Source organism: Xyrauchen texanus, chromosome 49 (assembly GCF_025860055.1).
Source record: "Xyrauchen texanus isolate HMW12.3.18 chromosome 49, RBS_HiC_50CHRs, whole genome shotgun sequence".
Classification (NCBI taxonomy): Eukaryota; Metazoa; Chordata; class Actinopteri; order Cypriniformes; family Catostomidae; genus Xyrauchen; species Xyrauchen texanus.
Window position 1 is genome coordinate 21,994,234 of NC_068324.1, and position 20,081 is coordinate 22,014,314.

The window sequence follows — 20,081 nt, forward strand, 5'->3', positions numbered from 1 at the left end:
GGAGGAAGAATGGAGAGGCACACAATCCAAGATGCTTGAAGTCCAGTGTGAAGTTTCCACAGTCTGTGTTGGTTTGGGGAGCCATGTCATCGGCTGGTGTTGGTCCACTGTGCTTTATTAAGTCCAGAGTCAACGCAGCCATCTACCGGGACATTTTAGAGCACTTCATGCTTCCTTCAGCAGACAAGCTTTATGGAGATGCTGACTTCATTTTCCAGCAGGACTTGGCACCTGCCCACACTGCCAAAAGTACCAAAACCTGGTTCAATGACCATGGTATTACTGTGCTTGATTGGCCAGCAAACTCGCCTGACCTGAACCCCATAGAGAATCTATGGGGCATTGCTAAGAGAAAGATGAGAGACATGAGACCAAACAATGCAGAAGAGCTGAAGGCCGCTATTGAAGCATCTTGGTCTTCCATAACACCTCAGCAGTGCCACAGGCTGATAGCATCCATGCCACGCCGCACTGAGGCAGTAATTAATGCAAAAGGGGCCCAAACCAAGTACTGAGTACATATGCATGATTATACTTTTCAGAGGGCCGACATTTCTGTATTTAAAATCCTTTTTTTATTGATTTCATGTAATATTCAAATTTTCTGAGATTCTGAATTTGGGGTTTTCATAAGCTGTAAGCCATAATCATAAAAATTATATCAAATAAAGGCTTGAAATATCTTACTTTGCTTGTAATGAGTCTATATAATATATTAGTTTCACCTTTTAAGTTGAATTACTGAAATTAATGAACTTTTGCACGATATTCTAATTTTTCGAGTTTCACCTGTAGCTAATTGTTAGCATTTGTCCTTTCAGTCATATACAGGTAACCATTTGATGTATATTGTAAATTTTTAAATGGTGAAAATAGAATGTATTAAACCAGAATTACATAATTATCTGCTAGCTGACTGAGTAATATGTATAATGGTTTCAAAATAAAAGTTCCTCTTATTGATACTAGATAAATTACAGTCTATGGAATTAATCCCCCCAAAAAAATTTGTATAAAAAAAAGCAAAGAAAAACAACCAACATTAGTGCATGGGCTTGCTTGGGTTTGTGCAGTAACATTTACTTTTTGCATGTCAATGAGGATGTCAGAACATGACACAGTTAATGATGTAAAATGGACAGTCAGTGCTGTCAGTTGTGACCAAAGTCTCAGCTGTCTTAGAGTGACATTAAGAAAATTTATGTTGCATAGTCTGTCTTTCCTTTTTTCCCCTAAGGTCTCACTGGGGTGTTCTCTTACAGTCTGACAATCATAAAGGACAGAAAAAAACTGCACAGTGTTCAACCTGCTTTACTTTAAATCTTATTTCTTAGACTCACACATTCCAACACTGACATCAGCAGAAGTAGGGCATTGCCAGATGATTTATCACACATCTTCATCCGAGCATTCTGTTAATCTGGGAGACTTAGATGGGTGAAATTTATCCCAGAAAGCCCCAGAATACAGTTATCCAAAACCTTATGAAAATTCCAGTGCATTGTCAGGAAATGTTGAATACAAGTTAAACTCAATCGACAGCATTTTGTGGCATAATTTTGATTACCACAAAAATTTATTTAGACTCTTAAAACTAAAAAAAATCTGTCACAGTGAGGCACTTTCAATGGAAGTGAATGGGGGCCAGTTTTTAAATGTTTAAATACTCACTCTTTCAAAAATATAACCAAAAGACATAAACAGTAAATGTGCAAATGTGATTTTAGTGTGACAAAAATCACTTAGAAAACTTTTATTTGTAAAGTTATAACCAGTTTTACAGCTTCGTTACTATGACGATGTAATGTCAACAAAAACCCTAAAATGAACATTTAAAACAACTTTACAGCAAAAATAATACACAAATTTGAACAGAAGAATTACTGCAAACGCTTCCATAAAATGTTAAGCTTGAAATGTCTGTGGTTAAACACTCCAAATATTGGCCCCATTCTCATCCATTGTACATGCTTTACTGTAACCTCGTTTTTTGCGGGGTTTGGGGGGGGGGTTTAACAAAAAGGAGGGACGAGTCAAAATTATTTTTTTAGGTAATCAACATTATACCACAAATGCTGTTGATTGAGATCAACTTGTACTGAACCCGGAACTTTCCTTTAATCTGCACATCACAAGCAGTCTCACATTGCAGTATCAGTGACTTGCTTTGATCTTCATGACCAGTGCCATCAATATTATGTCTGTTAAATTAAAGTACAGTACACCATGCAGCCCCTCATTGGAGCCAATCAACTGGGTGTTGTGCCATAAGACACAAGGCAATTTTCCTCCTTTGGGCCAAATTAAATGGTTCCAGTAACATTTCCACTTGAGAACAGTTCGGTAAAGTGATTACAAACAGTTCACTGTCTGGATTGCTCAGCACAGCTGGCTAATTGAACTCACAGAACCATTCTGGTGGAGTGCCTGTAGTGACTTGGTGACTCACAATTGATCCCTTACTCAGTCCAATCTTATATTTTTTTCCTAATCTTATCCACAGCAACAAGGTGTGGGAAAAAATGTAAATGTGCCAACAAGCCCAGACTGGTTCGGTATTGAATGGCACGGTTCTGTAACGAGAACCGTAGGTGGAAAAACAGCTGTGTTGTCCTGCAAACTCTACACTGAAACAACGGAACAGACTCCTATCTTTGACATTTTGCACATTTATTCCAATGTTAGACTATTTTTATTGATTACTCAGACTTATAGTAATTTTTACAAATCTTCTCTGATGTGACCCTGTGTATGGAACATGTTTGACATCATTGGACCCTATAATTACCTTGAATGGTGATAAATACAGAACATCTTTTTCATAGGTGCAAATTAGCCAAACACTTTAACATCCTTGATTGCCCTTTCAATTTATTTTTGGTCTTTTAGGAACATATCTGAATTAAGCATATTTCAAGACTTTGAGGCCTTGAATTTGGATGCCATCTTGATGGGAAATTATTTTATTAATGACACTGATACGGAGCAGTTCAAAAAACATATTGCTACAAGTTTAATCTCCCTTACGTCCAAGAGTTAGGCAAGAAACATACTATACGCAATTACACAACGCAGATGTGAATGCTTGGCCAATGCAAGCACAGTCCCATTGTACATGCATGCAATGGGCCTCATTCATGAAACTTTCATAATTATATGAGTAAATTGGAAGTAATTTGTGCATAAAATAGACCTTCCTGAAAACGTTTCTCCGGATTCACAATAGCCGTGTACACCCCAGATTTGGGAGTTAAATTAGTGTATGTTAGTGAATTCCAAACATTTGTAAACGGCACAAAAGGCAAATTCACAATTATCATAATCCATGCCTACGAATACAACATCTAAGTGTCACGATTGAAGGTGGAGGCAGACACAGGATGAGGATCTAGTCGCAGCGGAGGTTTTATTTAGACAAGGGTAATACAAAACATGAACAAAAGTAAACATCCACGATGGGAAAAAGATAAACAAAACACGAAAGGCAAACAAAGGGTTAACAAATTATAAATGGGTATAACAACGGAGAAGTAACAATGATGGAAGCATGGGAAACAGGCATCAACTTACAACAAAGACCGACAAGGGAAAGGAGAAACAGACACGGTTAAATACACGAACACAATGAAGACTCAACGAGACACAGGTGAGAACAATGAAGAGTGCAGGCAGTGAGAGGGGCCGGGAATTGTGGGAATTGCAGTTTTTGACAAGGACAGTGAAACACGGGGCGAACAAGGAAAACACGACATTGAGCGCGAACGGTGACGGGTGAAGTGGAAAACACGGAGCAGACAAGGAAACATGACATAAACGTGATAGTGCGACAGAGAACACAAGGCAGACAACAGGTAATCGTGACAGAATCCCCCCTCAAAAGGACCGGATTCCAGACGGACTTAAGACACAGGAGGGAAAAACCAACAGGAATAAACAGATGTACAGGGCGAGAGGGGCTAGAAGGGAGGAAAAACTAACAGACCAAAGAGGACACAAGGCACACAAAGACAGAGTAAGGGGGTACAAGGAGCAATTAGGCAGTCCACGGGGGCACAAGAGGAAACCAGGTAGTCCACGGGGGCACAAGAGGAAACCAGGCAGTCCACGGGGGCACAAGGGGCAATTAGGCAGTCCGTGGGGGCACAAGAGGAAACCAGGCAGTCCACGGGGGCACAAGAGGAAACCAGGCAGTCCACGGGGGCACAAGAGGAAACCAGGCAGTCCACGGGGGCACAAGAGGAAACCAGGCAGTCCACGGGGGCACAAGGGGCAATTAGGCAGTCCGTGGGGGCACAAGGGGCAATTAGGCAGTCCGTGGGGGCACAAGGGGCAATTAGGCAGTCCGCGGGGGCCCAAAGGGAAAGGTTTAGGAGGCCAGGGAGGTATCGACCGGGCAGGGACAGGTTTCGGTGGTCTGGGAGGTGTTGCCCGGGCAGGGTCGGGTTTAGATGGCCCGGAGGCTGGCCGTAAGGCAAGGGCCGGTTCAGGGGCCCTGGGAGGAGGCCAAAGGGCTAGGGCTGATCCTAGGGGCCTTGGAGATAAAGCTGAGGGAGGCTCTGGGGGCTCTGGAGACGGTGCTGAGGAAGGCCTAGGGGGCGGAGCCAAGGATGGCTCAGGAGGTGGAGCCAAGGGCGGTGGCGCCATAGGCAGCTCTAGAGGCGGAGGCCTGGAAGGCTCTGGGGACGGAGCCGAGGAGGGCTCAGGAGACGGAGCCGAGGGCGGTGGCGCCGTAGGAGGCTTAAGAGGTGGAGCCGTAGAAACCTCTGGAGTCTCTGGGAGCAGAGCCATGGGAGGCTCGGGAGGCGGAGCCGTAGGGGGCTTGAGAGGCGGAGTTCTAGAAGGCTCGAGAGACTTGAGGGGCGGAGCTCTGGGAGGCTCGAGAGGTGGAGCTCTGGAAAGCTCGAGAGGCGGAGCCCTGGGAGGCTCGAGAGGCGGGGCCCTAGAGGGTTCGAGGGGCGCTGGCTGTTGGACGGTCCTAGCTGCTGGCGTTGGCTCTTGGACGGTCGAGGCTTCAGGCGCTGGCTCAGGGACGGTCAAGGCTTCAGGCGCTGGCTCAGGGACGGTTGAGGCTTCAGGCGCTGGCTCAGGGACGGTCGAGGCTTCAGGCGCGACAGGCTCGCTCACAGTGATGTGCGTAGGCGTTGGCTCGCTCACCGTGATATGCGTAGGTGCCGGCTCACTGACCGTGGCAGGCGCTGACTCGCTGAACCGTGGCAGGCGCGGGTGCTGGCTCGTTGACCGTGGCAGGCGTGAGCTGGAGAGCGGAGGCTTTCCTTCTCCTCCTCCTCCGGGCGGAAGAAGTTGGCTGCGCTGGCTCATCGATCCGGGATGGCAAGGGCTCAGGCTTGACAGCCGGAAACACGAGGAGTGGTTCCTCGGGTGCGAGTTTCTTGAGGGTGAGACTCACGTACTCCCTCCAAGTGTGCTCTCTGAATTCCGGCGCTTCCCACCACCGGGCTGATGGTAACCCGCTCCGGTAGATGAGCTTCAGGGAAGCGTTGTCGAACCCGGTGTGGATGACGACCGTGGAGAAGAGCCGTGAGTACTCGCAAACGGGAAAATTTGCATGGGCCAGTGTGGTGAAAACCGCTGCTAGATCCATTTGCGGTCGGTCTTTCTGTCACGATTGAAGGTGGAGGCAGACACAGGATGAGGATCTAGTCGCAGCGGAGGTTTTATTTAGACGACAAGGGTAATACAAAACATGAACAAAAGTAAACATCCACCATGGGAAAAAGATAAACAAAACACGAAAGGCAAACAAAGGGTTAACGGGAGGCATAAACGGGTATAACAACGGAGACGTAACAATGATGGAGGCATGGGAAACAGGCATCAACTTACAACAAAGACCGACCAGGGAAAGGAGAAACAGACACGGTTAAATACACGAACACAATGAAGACTCAACGAGACACAGGTGCAGTGTTGCCAACTATTTTCAATGGAAAGTAGCTAAAGCCTGCTCGAAAAGTAGCTAAATGTCGCCAGATGACGTCATGCGTCATTAGCATATTAATGACGTAATCGCGTCGTATTTGCATGTGATCACTGATTGGTTCCTGCTAACACAGCGTGCACATGCGCAGCTCATTCATGTCTATGTCCGCTGGCGTGCAGTCAACGGAATGTGCTGCTCCTCTCAGCCCCTCACAGAACAGAGCAGACGCAGCGGGGAAGTAAGACCTCACGCTTGCAGTACTGGCGATATTTGGAATTTGGAAAGTTGTTAAGGTTTGTCCAAAAAGTCGCTAGATTTGTCGCTAGTCGCTTTTTTGAAAAAATGTCGCTAAAGGGGTCTGAAAAGTCGCTAAAAATAGCGACAAAGTCGCTAAGTTGGCAACAATGCACAGGTGAGAACAATGAAGAGTGCAGGCAGTGAGAGGGGCCGGGAATTGTGGGAATTGCAGTTTTTGACAAGGACAGTGAAACACGGGGCGAACAACAAGGAAAACACGACATAGAGCGCGAACGGTGACGGGTGAAGTGGAAAACACGGAGCAGACAAGGAAACATGACATAAACGTGATAGTGCGACAGAGAACACAAGGCAGACAACAGGTAATCGTGACACTAAGGAAGGCATTAGACTTGCTAGTACATGAGAAAAGAAAGCTTTTAACTTTGTTTAAATTTAAGAGGTTACTGAGCAGAAGCAGATTTGGGAACTATATTCTGAAGAAATAAATGCAAGCATCAAATAATCTTTTATTTAAAAATAAATAAAACTGCAAACTGCATTATTTTAAACTAATTTGTTATTTATAAGGGTTAATTTCACTCATTCAATTATTAGTTGTGTTTCAGGTGGTAGAGTTGGTTGGCCACTAATTGCAGGGTTGGTGGTTCAATTCCCAGCCCACATGCCGAAATGTCCTTGGGCAAGACACTGAACCCAAATTTGCTCCCAATGGCAGGCTAGCGCCTTGCATGGCAGTGCTGCCATCATTGGTGGGTGAATGGGACACAGTGTAAAGCACTTTGAATACCGCTAAGGTTAAAAAAGGCAGTATACAAGTGCAGACCATTATGCATTTTATTTCACTCTCAAAATGTAGAGTTCATGGCAAACTTGCCACTGATTATTTTCACATGCAAATGAGCTTTGCTGCAAATTGTCAATTGTTGCCAAAGGTTTGCTTCACTTCTGGCAAACATTTGCAGTGAATCAAAAGCTAAATTTCAGTGAAAATCATGAATTGCAAATTTGCTGCAAATTTAACGCAAGTTTGCGGCTAGAACTCCAGATTTTTTGTAAGGTCAGGAGCAGGTGTCATTTTGTTCATACCAAATAACATTTCAAATATATGAAACAAATCATAAATCTGACCATTTATGTCAGAACAGCTTTCCAAATGATTAACACACACAGAGAACATATTCAGTTTGAATTAGGCTATAGTGTGTTCTTGAGTTACTGTAGCAATATTAAACCTTAGGGGAGCGATATAGTTACCTTGAAATATCCGTGCCGTGAATCTGGATGTGTTATTCAGATAGCTTGCTATAACTTTCTAAAACTAACTTTAACCTGCACAGCACAATCCTCTTTAAACTTTTTCTCAGCCATTACAATAAATCAGTGATTCACAAACCTGTTCCTGGAGGCACCGAAGCAGTACACATTTTCAATGTAGCCTTAATCTAACACACCGGATTCAACTCATCTAGTTAGTAGATACTCCAAGTCCTCAAATGAATGTATCAGGTCAGGAATGTTTTCTGTCATTGTGCCTCCAGTAACAGGTTTGGGAAATACTGCGATAGATGACCCTTAGAGAGAAAACTGACCATAGAAGCAAACCGTTTATGATAATTCCTGCAATAATGGTACTCGAGTTGCGTTCTGAATTGTGCTCCGACACATTTTGGAAATGCAACAACATGTGAAATCAAGCATGCACAGCTGAAGACACCTGTGCTTACGTACTTGCAAAGAGTATGTTTCTAGTCTTAGGCATGAACTTTTTAAACAAGATATTTCACTCCAGGATCTCCCAATTTTTTAAGTGGAATCTCCTCAAAGGGCACTTTAGTTGGCTATATTTGTTACCAGTTGCACAGGTATGGTCTAGATACACATTGTAGGCTCTCTGAATTTGTTCTGCCACACATTGCTCTATTGCTACAGGTCCTTTGCTGTATACAATCACTGTGGAAGTCCTATATGGCTCCTTAGATTCACATTTCCCTTGCATCACTTAAGCCAATGTGGTCCATAATGTTACATCATGCATCTAGTTCTCCATATGCAGTAGTTAAATGAAGAATATGGGCGAGTCCATGTCACAAAGAGGTGTCCCAAAAACCTGGTTGGATGAAGTCTTTTCCATCTTGAGGAAGAGTCTACAATTACCGCAGCTTATTGGAGCTGTCTCCTTGCCCATCATAATAGGCAAATGGATTGCATTTATTTTCTTAGGGTGGGATGGGATGTTCATATACTTTGATCCCAGATTTCCTTGCTTGAGAAGGAACCTCCACTTCCTGCATAAAGTCTTTGTGTTCTCCCTGAGCCCCTGTAGATGTCACTGACTCAAGGCTGTTGGGATTGGGAACGTTCTATCTTCAGCAAAGGCTCTGTGTTCTCTGAATCGCTGTGGTGTTTCCGATCTCTTTGTTGCTGCTCCCCTTTTCCACCGCGAGTCCAGGAAGGTGAGCGAACATAACCACTGTGTGGAAATCGAGGTAACAGGGGCTGTTGACGATCTGCAGGATGAACTTAAAAAACCAACCAATTAAGCACACTATCATAAACACTAACTGACCAATTCAACAGATGACAAGGAGAACATTTGTAAAAAAAAACTGAGATCTAATCAAATATTTGGTTTTCTCAAGGGATCATTTATGTTGAGGAGACCATGTCACTGCACCAAAACCTAGAGAACTGCCTACTTAGACCAGTGTTTCCAATACTGTTCATGGAAGCACACCAAAAGTACCCATTATAGATATCTCCCTGATTTGATTAATTAATTTCAGGTCTGGAAGTTTCTACTAATGAGTTGATGAATTTGTGGTGTGTTAGATTAAGGAGACATAAAACAAATGTATACTGTTGGTGTGCCCCCAGGAACAGGGTTTGCAAACACTGGCAGTGATTTGCAGTGACAAAGCGATTGGAAGTCATTAATTTCCAATGACAGTGATTTGAGGTGACATGCGTGACAGAGATCATTGGTGATGATAACAAAGTTGAGCAGAGATGCCATGTGGTCTCTGTCAGTAGAAGTCCAGACAGTGGAGCTCACGTGATCTGCATTATGACCATGGGTGTAAAGTAACGAATTACAAATACTCACGTTACACGTTACAGTAATTAAGTAGTTTTTCCCCAGGAATTTTACTTTTAAGTAGTTTTAAAACTGTATACTTCTACTTTAGTACATTCTAAGTGCTGTAACTGTACTTTTAATTTGCTATTTTCCCTCCATCGCTACTTCCCTGTCCTGATTTAATTTTTATCTATCAACTTGATTGGCTAGGGAGAGTCTTGTGACTCCCATCAAATCAAATCACACATAAAAAACTTGAATGGCAGCTGTAGATCTGGCGCCAACTGAATGGATGTGGAGGATGCCTCAAACACATTTCAACACCTGAACATAACCGGCCGCACCTGAAAGGGCTTTTTGCAGTGAAAAAGGCCAATTACTTAATTGTGTCATGTGAGTTTAACTTGCTCAAGCCAGATATCAGCATTAATCATACCTCTTTTTTTGGAGAAACTTCTCAAGGTAAATTTCATATTTCTGTTTACTAGATTCTATGCGTCCATAACATATTGTGTAATTTAACTCTCTATCACTACGATTATTGGGTTCCTGAGAGATTAAGGCAATGTTATCAATAATGCTGGCTGATAAAACAATCTTGATGTTTATCTGAAAAAAGAGACGTCAACGATATCGATGATAGATTTGGAGTAATTTTGTATACTTAGCCTATGTTCTACATCTAGAACAGGGGTATTCATTACATTGATAGTGCTAGCAAGACAACCGTCGGTTGATCTAGATAAAAAATAAAAGTCTGAATTTTTATTTCCTGATGTCTGTAGCGGCCTGTTGTTTGATTGACAGGCGGCTAATGTTTGTGCGCTAATGCGCTATATGGTCAACTGCAATTTCATAATTCCGCCAATGCCCATCTTGATGAGGCATTAATGTAAACACAGTCGGTTTGGTATAAAGTGAATGTAAACAGTGGTACAAAAGCAGTGGTACATTTTGCATCAAAATGTCACACTTGAAGTGTAACCGAATCAAGCACTGTCTAAATGGCTATGTTATAAAAAAGGCTATTAATCAAACAACATTAACAAGGAAATGAGAAAACCACTCAATGCTTTTGGCTGAATAACTTCAGTAGCTTTAAAAGTATTAATATAATAGAATAAAATAAAATATAAATAAATAAATAACTTTAAAATTAAAATATTTAATAATATTTTTTAATAATATTGTTAGTTTTTTTTATGAATACCGTGATGTGATTGTGTTAATTTGTATAATAAATTACCAGGAAAGTAGAGATGATCAAATAATTTATAATTATGCTTAGCCTGTCTAATGCCTGATAGAAAAGTATCAACCTTTGTAGAGCAATACTTCAAGCAGAACATTCCACCAGTAACAAACTTCAGAAAATTTTGCATCATGCATTAGACTGAGAACACAACTATTTCTGGGCTTAAAAGATACAAGAACTGAATCAACGTTGAACAATGTATCTCAAAAGGAGGACAAAGTGGCCCCCCATGTGCTACTTAAAGAAATCGTTCACTCAAAAATGTAAATGCTCTCATCATTTACTCACCCTCATGCCATATGACTTTCTTTTTTCAGCAGATCACAAATTAAGATTTTTAGAAGAATATTTCAGCTCTGTAGGTCCATACAATACAAATGAATGGATACCAAAATTTGGACGCTCCAAAAAGCACATAAAGGCAGCACAAACGTAATCCATGTGACTCCAGTGGTTAAATCCATGACTTCAGAAGTCATATGATATGTGTGGGTGAGAAACAGATCAATATTTAAGTAAATCTTGGCTAGAAATCCTTCTCTCTACCCAGTAGATGGCGATATGCATGTATTATGTGAATCACCAAAACCAAAAGAAGAAAGTGAAAGTTAAAGTGGAGATTGACTGAGAAGGGAGGAGAATTTCTAGCACAAATGGACATATTGGGACATATTGGATATTGATCTGTGTAGAACCCTCACGGGAAGGAGGACAGGAAACGAAGGTTCCAGGGAAAAGGTAAGGGTTTTAATGTCTGTCTCAAAAATAATTATAACAAAAGCAACACACAATAACATAAGCGCAGTGGGTTGGCTTGTTCTGGACGAGTCCCTCTGCTCTGCGGCCGCTGGCTTTTCACCGCTCTCCTCACTCTACTGCAATTAGAGACAGGTGTTAGTCATAATTTGGCCCAGGTGTGAGCGCCCTTACCGCTTCTCTCTCCCGGACGGGCGCTTGACCACGCCCCCGCTGCCACAATCTGTTTCTCACACAACCTATCATATCTCTTCTGAAGACATGGATTTAACCACTGGAGTCACATGGATTTTTTGGATCTTTAAAATGTTGGCACCCATTAACTTGCATTGTATGGACCAAAAGAGCTGAAATATTCTTCTGAAAATCTTAATTTGTGTTCTGATGACGAAAGTCAGTCATACATATCTGGATTAGCATAAGGGTGACTAAATGATGAGAATTTTCATTTTTGTTTAAATTATTAATTTCTGTAATCATGTCACCCTTTAAGTGATTTTTAAAAATCAGATTCATGTAGTGTTTACAGTATCATAGATCATTTATGTATTTTAAAAGTTGTCAATCACAAACACCTGTAAAATATCTATATTTTGTATTCTTTCTGTCAAACTGGAATGTAAATTACAGTATGTGTGCTACATAAAAATAAATTAGGCTTGATTCCACAAGTCTAAGTATCTATGGTATTCAAAGTTGACTGACCATCAAATACAATCAATATATCAGCCACAATGCAAAAAATCAATAAATAAATAAAGTTATTACAGAGTCTGACTCTAAAACATCCTCAGTGCAAACGATACACGCACACTCACACACACTGTAAATACTAATAGTAATCTCAAAATATAAAAAATTGTTTAATCAACTTAATCTTATATTTTTACTATTCTTACTAGTTTAAATTAAGTGACCATTGCTCTCTAAATCCTTAAGTTGACATTAATAAAAAAAATTTAAGTGGTTCTAATTCATGTCACATTCTTGCATTATCTTCATGTTTCTACTTATAGAAATGTAGGTTTTTTGAAAATTCTTCAAAAAATGTGCTTATATGCAGATAAGGAAAAAAAAAAAAGCATAAAATCATAAAATAAATGCGTAATTTTATTGTTCTTACTTCAGGGAAGAAAACATTGTATCATTATCATCGTAAAAAGAAAAAAGGATCACACATCTAAAACTTCCGGTCAAAAATGACTGCGAATACCAAAGGAAGGTGCCATTTTTTTATACCAATAGGAGGGTTAAAACTATGATGGACTTATATTTCTCTGGGTCCTACTCAAGTGTATTGCCACGAGAATATGGGATTATAGGCATTCCGTATAGGACATCAAAATTTAGGGCAAAATACGGGAAGCCCCAGCTAATACAGGACAACTGGCAACCCTAGTGAGAACCCTAGTTGAGTAAGAACACCTAATGTCAAGCAACTGTACAGCGACTGGACGACCTCCAGGAATATAATCACTGTCGATACAAACTCACCTTTATGTCATTTTAAACACTTTTAGGCAATGACAGCCTAGACAAACATTTTTCACATAATTTAAATGCAACAGAGCTCCAAGTAAAGTAAATCTAAGTAGCTCAAAATGTAGGATGGCACTGACATTGCCACAGACTTTATTGTGATTTTAACATTTTTAAATTGACATAGTGGTGCACTTCGTACAATGCAGAACTCAATCAAATAATAATGTGTTCTGTGGATTTCTATGGGACCACAGAGCTGTGAGTTTCCAGTTAAACTGTTAGTCAACTGTTTTATATTGCTTGTGGCGCAATAAACATTGTCATAGGCAATAGTGCTTACTTTAAATGTTTAGATAAGAATCTTAAGGATATTTTTAGAGCTGGGAAATTGAAAGATTAGGTATAGACTTGCACTGAACACGATTCAATTTACAATCTCCTTGTATGGTAAAACTGGTTAATGTGACTCACTTGCAGGAGATTCTGTATGATTTTCCTCATCGGAGTCTGCAAACACCTCACCCAGCTCCTGGTCAGACATGTCTGTGAGCTCTGTCAGGTCCAAGAGGTCAAAGTGCACCTCCAGCGAGGACACACTGCTTAGCGGCTCTGACATCAGAACAAAATTACATCAGGCATGTTGTCAACTAAAGCCAATAGGATAATTCTCATGAAGAAAATGACTGGGTCATATTTCACTTAAATTAAAAAAATAAGAAATCATATTTTGCATAAGGAAAGGCTATATTTCAGATCATTTTCAAGACAACTGAGCACATTTTCTCATTACTGTAAAGCAGAAAATCACATTCTTATTGTAAAGCATTTGGACTATTTAACAGTTATGAAAATAATCCTGTCCTGGACACAACAATTAAAAATAATAATAATAATTATATCAGCATAAATTAAAAGCAGCATAAAATACTGTATAATGTAATGATGTATAAATAATTCACAATTTAAATAATTTTTTAATTTTGTTATTTTTTAATTTTTTGTTATTAAGAATACATTTTTTTGGCTTTACGATAATGACAATGACAATTGCAATTAATATAATTATATTTTGTTATTATTTGCATTACGGTAATTAAATGTAAAATGTGCTAAATTGTTATTATAATAATTGTTATAAAAAATAATAATGCCACAGTGCAATAAATCTTAAAGGTGCACTGACACCTAGTGGCATGGATGCCACATAATTTACACCATAGATTTCAATTACCAGGGCCATTGAAGAAATTCACTATTCACAATCAACCAGGATTAATTTAATACATGAATGAAAGTGTCAAATAATACCCAGACATGTTCTAGACAGGTTTTGTATGGTTTATCTTTGACTCACGTCGTTTCTCTGTGATGAGCACCTGACTGCTGTAATGTGCTGGGGTACCAACATGCTCTCCAAAGGTATTGTAGGATGCCTCACTGGTGAGACTGGCCGAGCTGGAGGACTTTAGAAGTTTCTGGAACTCTCGCTCTCTAAGTGGCTCTGAAAAAAAAAAAAAAAGAGTTAACCTTATTGTACACAGATTATCTACCGTTTAATTAATGAGTCGTGCCCGTGCAAAACTTGCTGACAGAATACAAGGTTGCCAGGGTAATTCTATGCAGTTGCTAAGGTGTTCTAAATGGTGGTCAGTGCATTGCTATGCAGTTGCAAAGGTGTTCTGTAGGTTTCTGGTGCATTGCTATGGTCTCTGGAATGTTCTGGGCAGTTACCAGAGCACTTTTTTAACAGTTGCTATGGTATTTTAAGTATGTTGCTGTGTGCTTAGGTCTTCTGAGTCATTTTTAGCACATTATCATGCGGTTGCTAGTATGTTACGAGTGTTTTTAGCATGTTACTTTGTGGGTGTTTGGGTGTTATGGGTGGTTGTTAGCAGTGGTGGACAGTAACATCGTCCACTGTACTTAAGTGGTGTACATTGTTCGGGTATCTGTGCTTTATCAGAGCATTTTTTATTTGTAGAAAACTTTTACCTCACAATATTCAAAAGCATAATATCTCACTTTTTACTCTCACACACACACATATACACAGAGATAGAGAGAGACGGTGTGTATTGTGTATGGTAGTTTTTCTTAATAAGAGGCTCTAAACTATCTGTGTGCCTGTGAGAATAGACCACTCTCTCCTTAAATTTATAGGAGTAGGAAAAACCTTAAAGGGATAGTTCATACCAAAATGAGAATTCTCTCATCATTTACTCACCCTCATGCCATCACAGATGTGTATGACTTTCTTTATTCTGCAGAATACAAAGATTTTTAGAAGAATATTTCAGCTCTATAGGTCCATAAAATGCAAGTAAATGGTGGCCAGAACTTTGAAGCTCCAAAAACCACTTAAAGGCAGCATAAAAGTACTCCATATAACATGGATTAATCCATGACTTTGGAGGTGATATGACAGGTGTGGGTAAGAAACAGTTTGATACTGAAGTACTTTTTTACTATAAATGATCCTCCCTGCCCAGTAGGTGGCGATATGCACAATGAAAGTGAATTGCCAAAAGAAAAATAAAGTGAAAGTGGAGATTTATAGTAAAAATAAACTTTTAATTAGATATTAGAAATACTGATCTGTTTCTCACTCACACTTCACACACATCTTCTCTTCTGAAGATATGGATTAAAACACTGGAGTCATTTTATTTATATATAGGATTACATTTACATTTACATTTATGCATTTGGCAGACGCTTTTATCCAAAGCGACTTACAGAGCCCTTATTACAGGGACAATCCCCCTGGAGCAACCTGGAGTTAAGTGCCTTGCTCAAGGACACAATGGTGGTGACTGTGGGGTTCGAACCAGTGTCCTTCTGATTACCAGTTATGTGGTACGCAACCTTTATAGTTTTGGTCACCATTTACTTGCATTGTATGGACGTACAGAGCTGAAATATTGTTCTGTATATACAGTATATTTGCTTGTCTTCTGCAGAAGAAAGAAAGTCGTACACATCTGGGATGGCATGAGGGTGAGTAAATGATGAGAGAATTTTCATTTTTGGGGTAACTATCCCTTTAATATGCCAGTTCCTTTTACTTTTGTTACTTAAGTTCATTTGAAAGCAAATACTTTTGTACTTTTACTCATGTGGAGTTTTGCTGGAGTAATATTTTATCAGGGTATCTGTACTTTTACTCAACTACAGGATTAGTGTACTTTGTCCACTACTGGTTGTTTGTAGGTTGCCATGCAGCTGCTAATGTGTTCTAAGTGATTGTGAATGCATTGCTATGTGGTTACTAGGGTGTTCTGAGTGGTTACTATGTGGTTACTTCCTGGCCCAAGTTAAAAGAGCCCACCCCCAACATTTCTTTGATGTTTTGGTCTCTAGATATGGCCCTTCTTCAATGTTATTTTCTTAACGGAAGCCTTTTTTCATTTTCCAGTCTCCAGTATTTTTAGAGTATGATGTTTAGCGTATTCAATTTGTAAAAATTGACAAATAAAAAACATGTAGTTCCATAGTGATGATTGAGTCGCAATGAGCATCTTTTGACAGTGCCTTACCTGTCAAAATTAAAAGAGTACCTAGATGACATGAAGTGATGGCCTCGAGGTTAGTTACTTTCATGTAATTTACTACTTCGAGTTGTTATAACAACCAATATCTGCACTAGTTGAGCTTGAACTCATTTTTACTCAAATAAAAATGAAATGGTCGTTGTTCACTGTCTGGATCGCTTTTTCTAGTAATTTTTTTTATTGCGTCTTATCAAGACTGGAACCAGAAACAGTGGTTGGCCAGGAAAACGGTGAATAGGTACATTTTCAATATCAGAATGGTTCTGAGCACTGTAAATAATATTGTCAGTAGCATTGGTATGGTATGATTACAAACCATTCCTCGCACAGATTTCTCAGCATGGTAAGCTAACCGTCCTCAGGACAGGAGAACCATGGTGGTGAAACAACTTAAGTGATGTGGCAACTCATGATTGGTCACGTGTCAGTTCTTTTTCATTTTAATCCTGATTTCAGAGTACCAAAAGGAAAAAGAAACCATAACCTAAACAAAACAAAACAGCACAATTCAGCAATGGTAACTGTTTAGCCTAATGATGGAAAAGTACAATAAATCTTTGGGACTTTTTTTGCAGTTTTATTATCATCCAAAGGATAAAATCTGTAAATCTGATTGCTTGGTGAAGGCTCATGTTTCCTCACCAAGATGCATAATTTGAGGTATTACTAATGTCCGATGTCACAAATGGTGCCGAAGTGAAATACTTGGGATAATCAGTTTGTTCAAATCCCTAACGCTAATTATGAGCAATAGTAACCGTATTACTTGACTTGGCAAACACCACTTACAGTTTAGCTCCACGTCTGCAGTCGAGTTCTTGTTCTGCATGTCTAGTACTCAAATGTGGTTTGTCTGTGGTTGCCAAACAAGTGAAACATAAGATGCTGGTGTTTTACTCTGTGTTTAAGAAGCTTCCATCCGTTTATTGATTTCTTGAGACCATAGTCAAAGCATGCAAGCATTGTTGAAGACAGTTCAATTACACATGGGACATTAAGACAAGTAGACACAGATTACTGGATCAACCTCATTTTTTTTATATATATAAATCTGAAGAAACAGACTTTCCCAGATCGGGCTATTTCATGCATTCTGCAGGTCATCCCTCCCTATTGTACCCCTCTTTTAGCCCACACACACTAAAACCAAGCTCTGATGATCCTAATGGCTCAGATTTTGGATTCAGTTTTAGGTTCTGCTCGGTTGTTGTTTTACTGCAAATAAAATATTGTTAAATGGATTGCTAAATAATGATATATATATTACAAAATGCTGAGCACTGCATTTAAACCAAACATGCTAAGGTGCACTACATTTTATTATCATCCAGTGGCACTTGAAAGTCCCATTGTCCCATCGCAACCACTGCATACATGCAACTCAGTGTCAAATTTTTTGCAAGGGTTGCATCCAAAAATGTGGTATGACCTGCCCATCTCTCATGACCTTTGTCTTACTAAAACTTCAGTTTTAGTAATTGTTAATGCTGTAATGCATAAGCCAACACCCTAAAGCTGCTTCGCCTTTCCCCATGAGTATGCATAAATGCAGGCTGCATGCCACTGAGCAGAGACTGCCGGCTCCCTCTGTCTGCCTGCTTTGTCTGTGGGTTAAATAAAAGGACATATTGCCGACTCTTATCGTGGACTATAAAATGCGACGTGTGTGTATCGTGGACTATAAAATGCGACGTGTGTGTGCTGCATGTGTTGCAGCATGCTGCCTAAAGAAATATCTGCTCTTACCTCCTGCACTAGAATCTGCCTGAGCCTCCATTAAGACTGTTTTAGCAGCCGGTGCAGTGCTGTCAGGCGTCGCAGATGGGAGTAGAGGGAGTGAGGGAGGAGAGAGAGGGAGGTGTAGCCTCCTGCCTCATGCACTGCTTTATCTCTTTCTAGCTACCCACCCTCTTACTCCCCACCACTAAATGCACAGTCACACATTCACACTGCCTTTGTTACTGCAGCACAACAGTGACACATAAAGAGTCCCACCACAAAAAATGCTGTCAGCCCACACACAATTGCCTCACTATGACACACCAAAACTGAGGGAACAGAGTGAGGGTGATCGAGAGGGAGGTGCCCAGAGACGATAAAAAGGATTGTAGACAGAGAGGCAGGGATTTGATGTACAGATGCAATGTTGACTAAAGAATAGATCAAGTCAGATAGTCAGATCTGTGTTTAGGTGACTAAAAACATTTGTTTTTTACAAATTGCTTTGAAAGATCTTATGGACCCGTTTGCCATTTTTCTAGTCCTGGAGTGGCCTAATAGTTGACATATGGCATATATGTAAGATTTAAAGGAATGATTCACCCAAACTTCACACCCAGCTTCTGTTGTTTATTTTATTATTTACTTACCCTCAAAATGTTCCAAACCTGTTTGACTTTCTTTCCTCCAAGGAACACAAAACTGGTCATTTCGAATGAGGACGCTGTTCTTCTCAATGTAATGAATGTATACAGTGTCCAGGGGCTTTCAAGCTCCAAAAGGGACCTTTAAACTAGTCCATATGAGTCATACATTATATCCATACAACTAATTTGTGTGAAACAAACTGGAACAGAGAACTAAATTTTTGAAGAATCTTAAGCATCATAAAAGTAGTCCATACAAGCCCTGCACTATATTTCAAATTTTCTGAAGCACTATGCTAGCTTTGTGGGAGGAACAGACCAAAAGTCGTTATAATATTTGTAATGTCTCTTTCAGGTCTGCATTTAAAAATAGATTTTATTATGCAGTTAAAGAGAATATGGAAATATAGCTAGCTTTTCCTAGTAAGTCTCCAACAAATAATAATCTAATTAAATAATTATTAAAGGCATCTTGTGTTAAATATCATAGGGGTATATTGTCTTAAAAAAATAAAACCATAAAAATATGGTTGTTTGTTTAAAATGGTCTCTTAAGTTAGAGTAAACTGTCTCCAAATCCTCATTTTTAGACAAGCAATATTTTTGGGCACACCTACAGAATTGTATTCAGTACTTAAGCCGTAAAGTCCAGGAAATTGTCATTTATTTTATTAATATTTGAAGTGACGCTTGAGTGAACAAGGACATTCCTCCCTGCTCATATTCTTGAATTCTTTTCTCGCATCCTAAGTGGGAGGAACTAAGACGAAAGAAAGGGAAAAGAGATTGCACAAATAACGAAATGAGAAGCACCCCGGTGAAGAAAAGCACTCTTTAAAAAGATTATCTCCAAATTTCACTCTAAGATATACTAAATTCTCCTGTGAGTTTAGAAAAGGGTGCTTTAATAATATTTGCTGAAAAAAAAAGTTTGAAACATTATGGCGAAATCACAACTTTTCATAATAACTAACCAACGAACACCACATCAATACATGAACATGTGAACATCAAGTGAACATGATGAGGTGAAATGTCTTACAAGTCCCATTCCTAACCCTGTTGAAAATGAGTGTCCAAATTTCAGTCAAAGCTAATTCCATCACAATTTATGGTTTACATTTCAATCTATTCAGGAAAGCTAGCTAACTACACAAAATAGTCCTCTGCACACATGGGATTGAATTTGAATATTGTCAATGTGCTTCTTTGCTGTTTGATAGCAACATGTTGAAAAGATAATATCAATATTTAAATCAAAGCTAATTCCATCAGAGTTTATGCCTTACCTTCAATATATATATATAAAAAAAATGTAAACAAAACCTGATGTGGTGGCCGGGTGGTTGTGTAGTATATGCAGTGAGTGGTTCACTCCAGACCCCACCCACAC

At 39.8% G+C, this 20,081-nt stretch overlaps 2 protein-coding genes across 3 annotated transcripts in view; one reads left to right on the top strand and one right to left on the bottom strand.

Moving 5' to 3' along the window:
• Positions 1–2,472: 2,472 nt before the first annotated feature.
• LOC127640318 (uncharacterized) overlaps positions 2,473–20,081 on the top strand; it is a 136,760-nt gene continuing 119,151 nt past the window's right edge. Inside the window, exon 1 of one of the 2 annotated variants that reach the window (XM_052122788.1) lies at positions 2,473–6,561. In XM_052122788.1, the coding sequence (XP_051978748.1) occupies positions 3,938–5,461 (1,524 nt within the window). In that variant the 5' untranslated portion in view covers positions 2,473–3,937 and the 3' untranslated portion in view covers positions 5,462–6,561. The remainder of the gene's footprint in view (positions 6,562–20,081) is intronic. The other variant, XM_052122789.1, reaches the window with a different exon arrangement.
• Positions 7,180–18,208, bottom strand: LOC127640319 (dysbindin domain-containing protein 1-like). The gene is made up of 4 exons (XM_052122790.1): positions 18,069–18,208; positions 14,126–14,272; positions 13,243–13,380; positions 7,180–8,721 (listed from the first exon to the last, which is right to left on the bottom strand). Exons 1-4 carry the CDS (start codon positions 18,097–18,099, stop codon positions 8,537–8,539), a joined length of 501 nt encoding a protein of 166 aa, XP_051978750.1. The 5' UTR covers positions 18,100–18,208; the 3' UTR covers positions 7,180–8,536.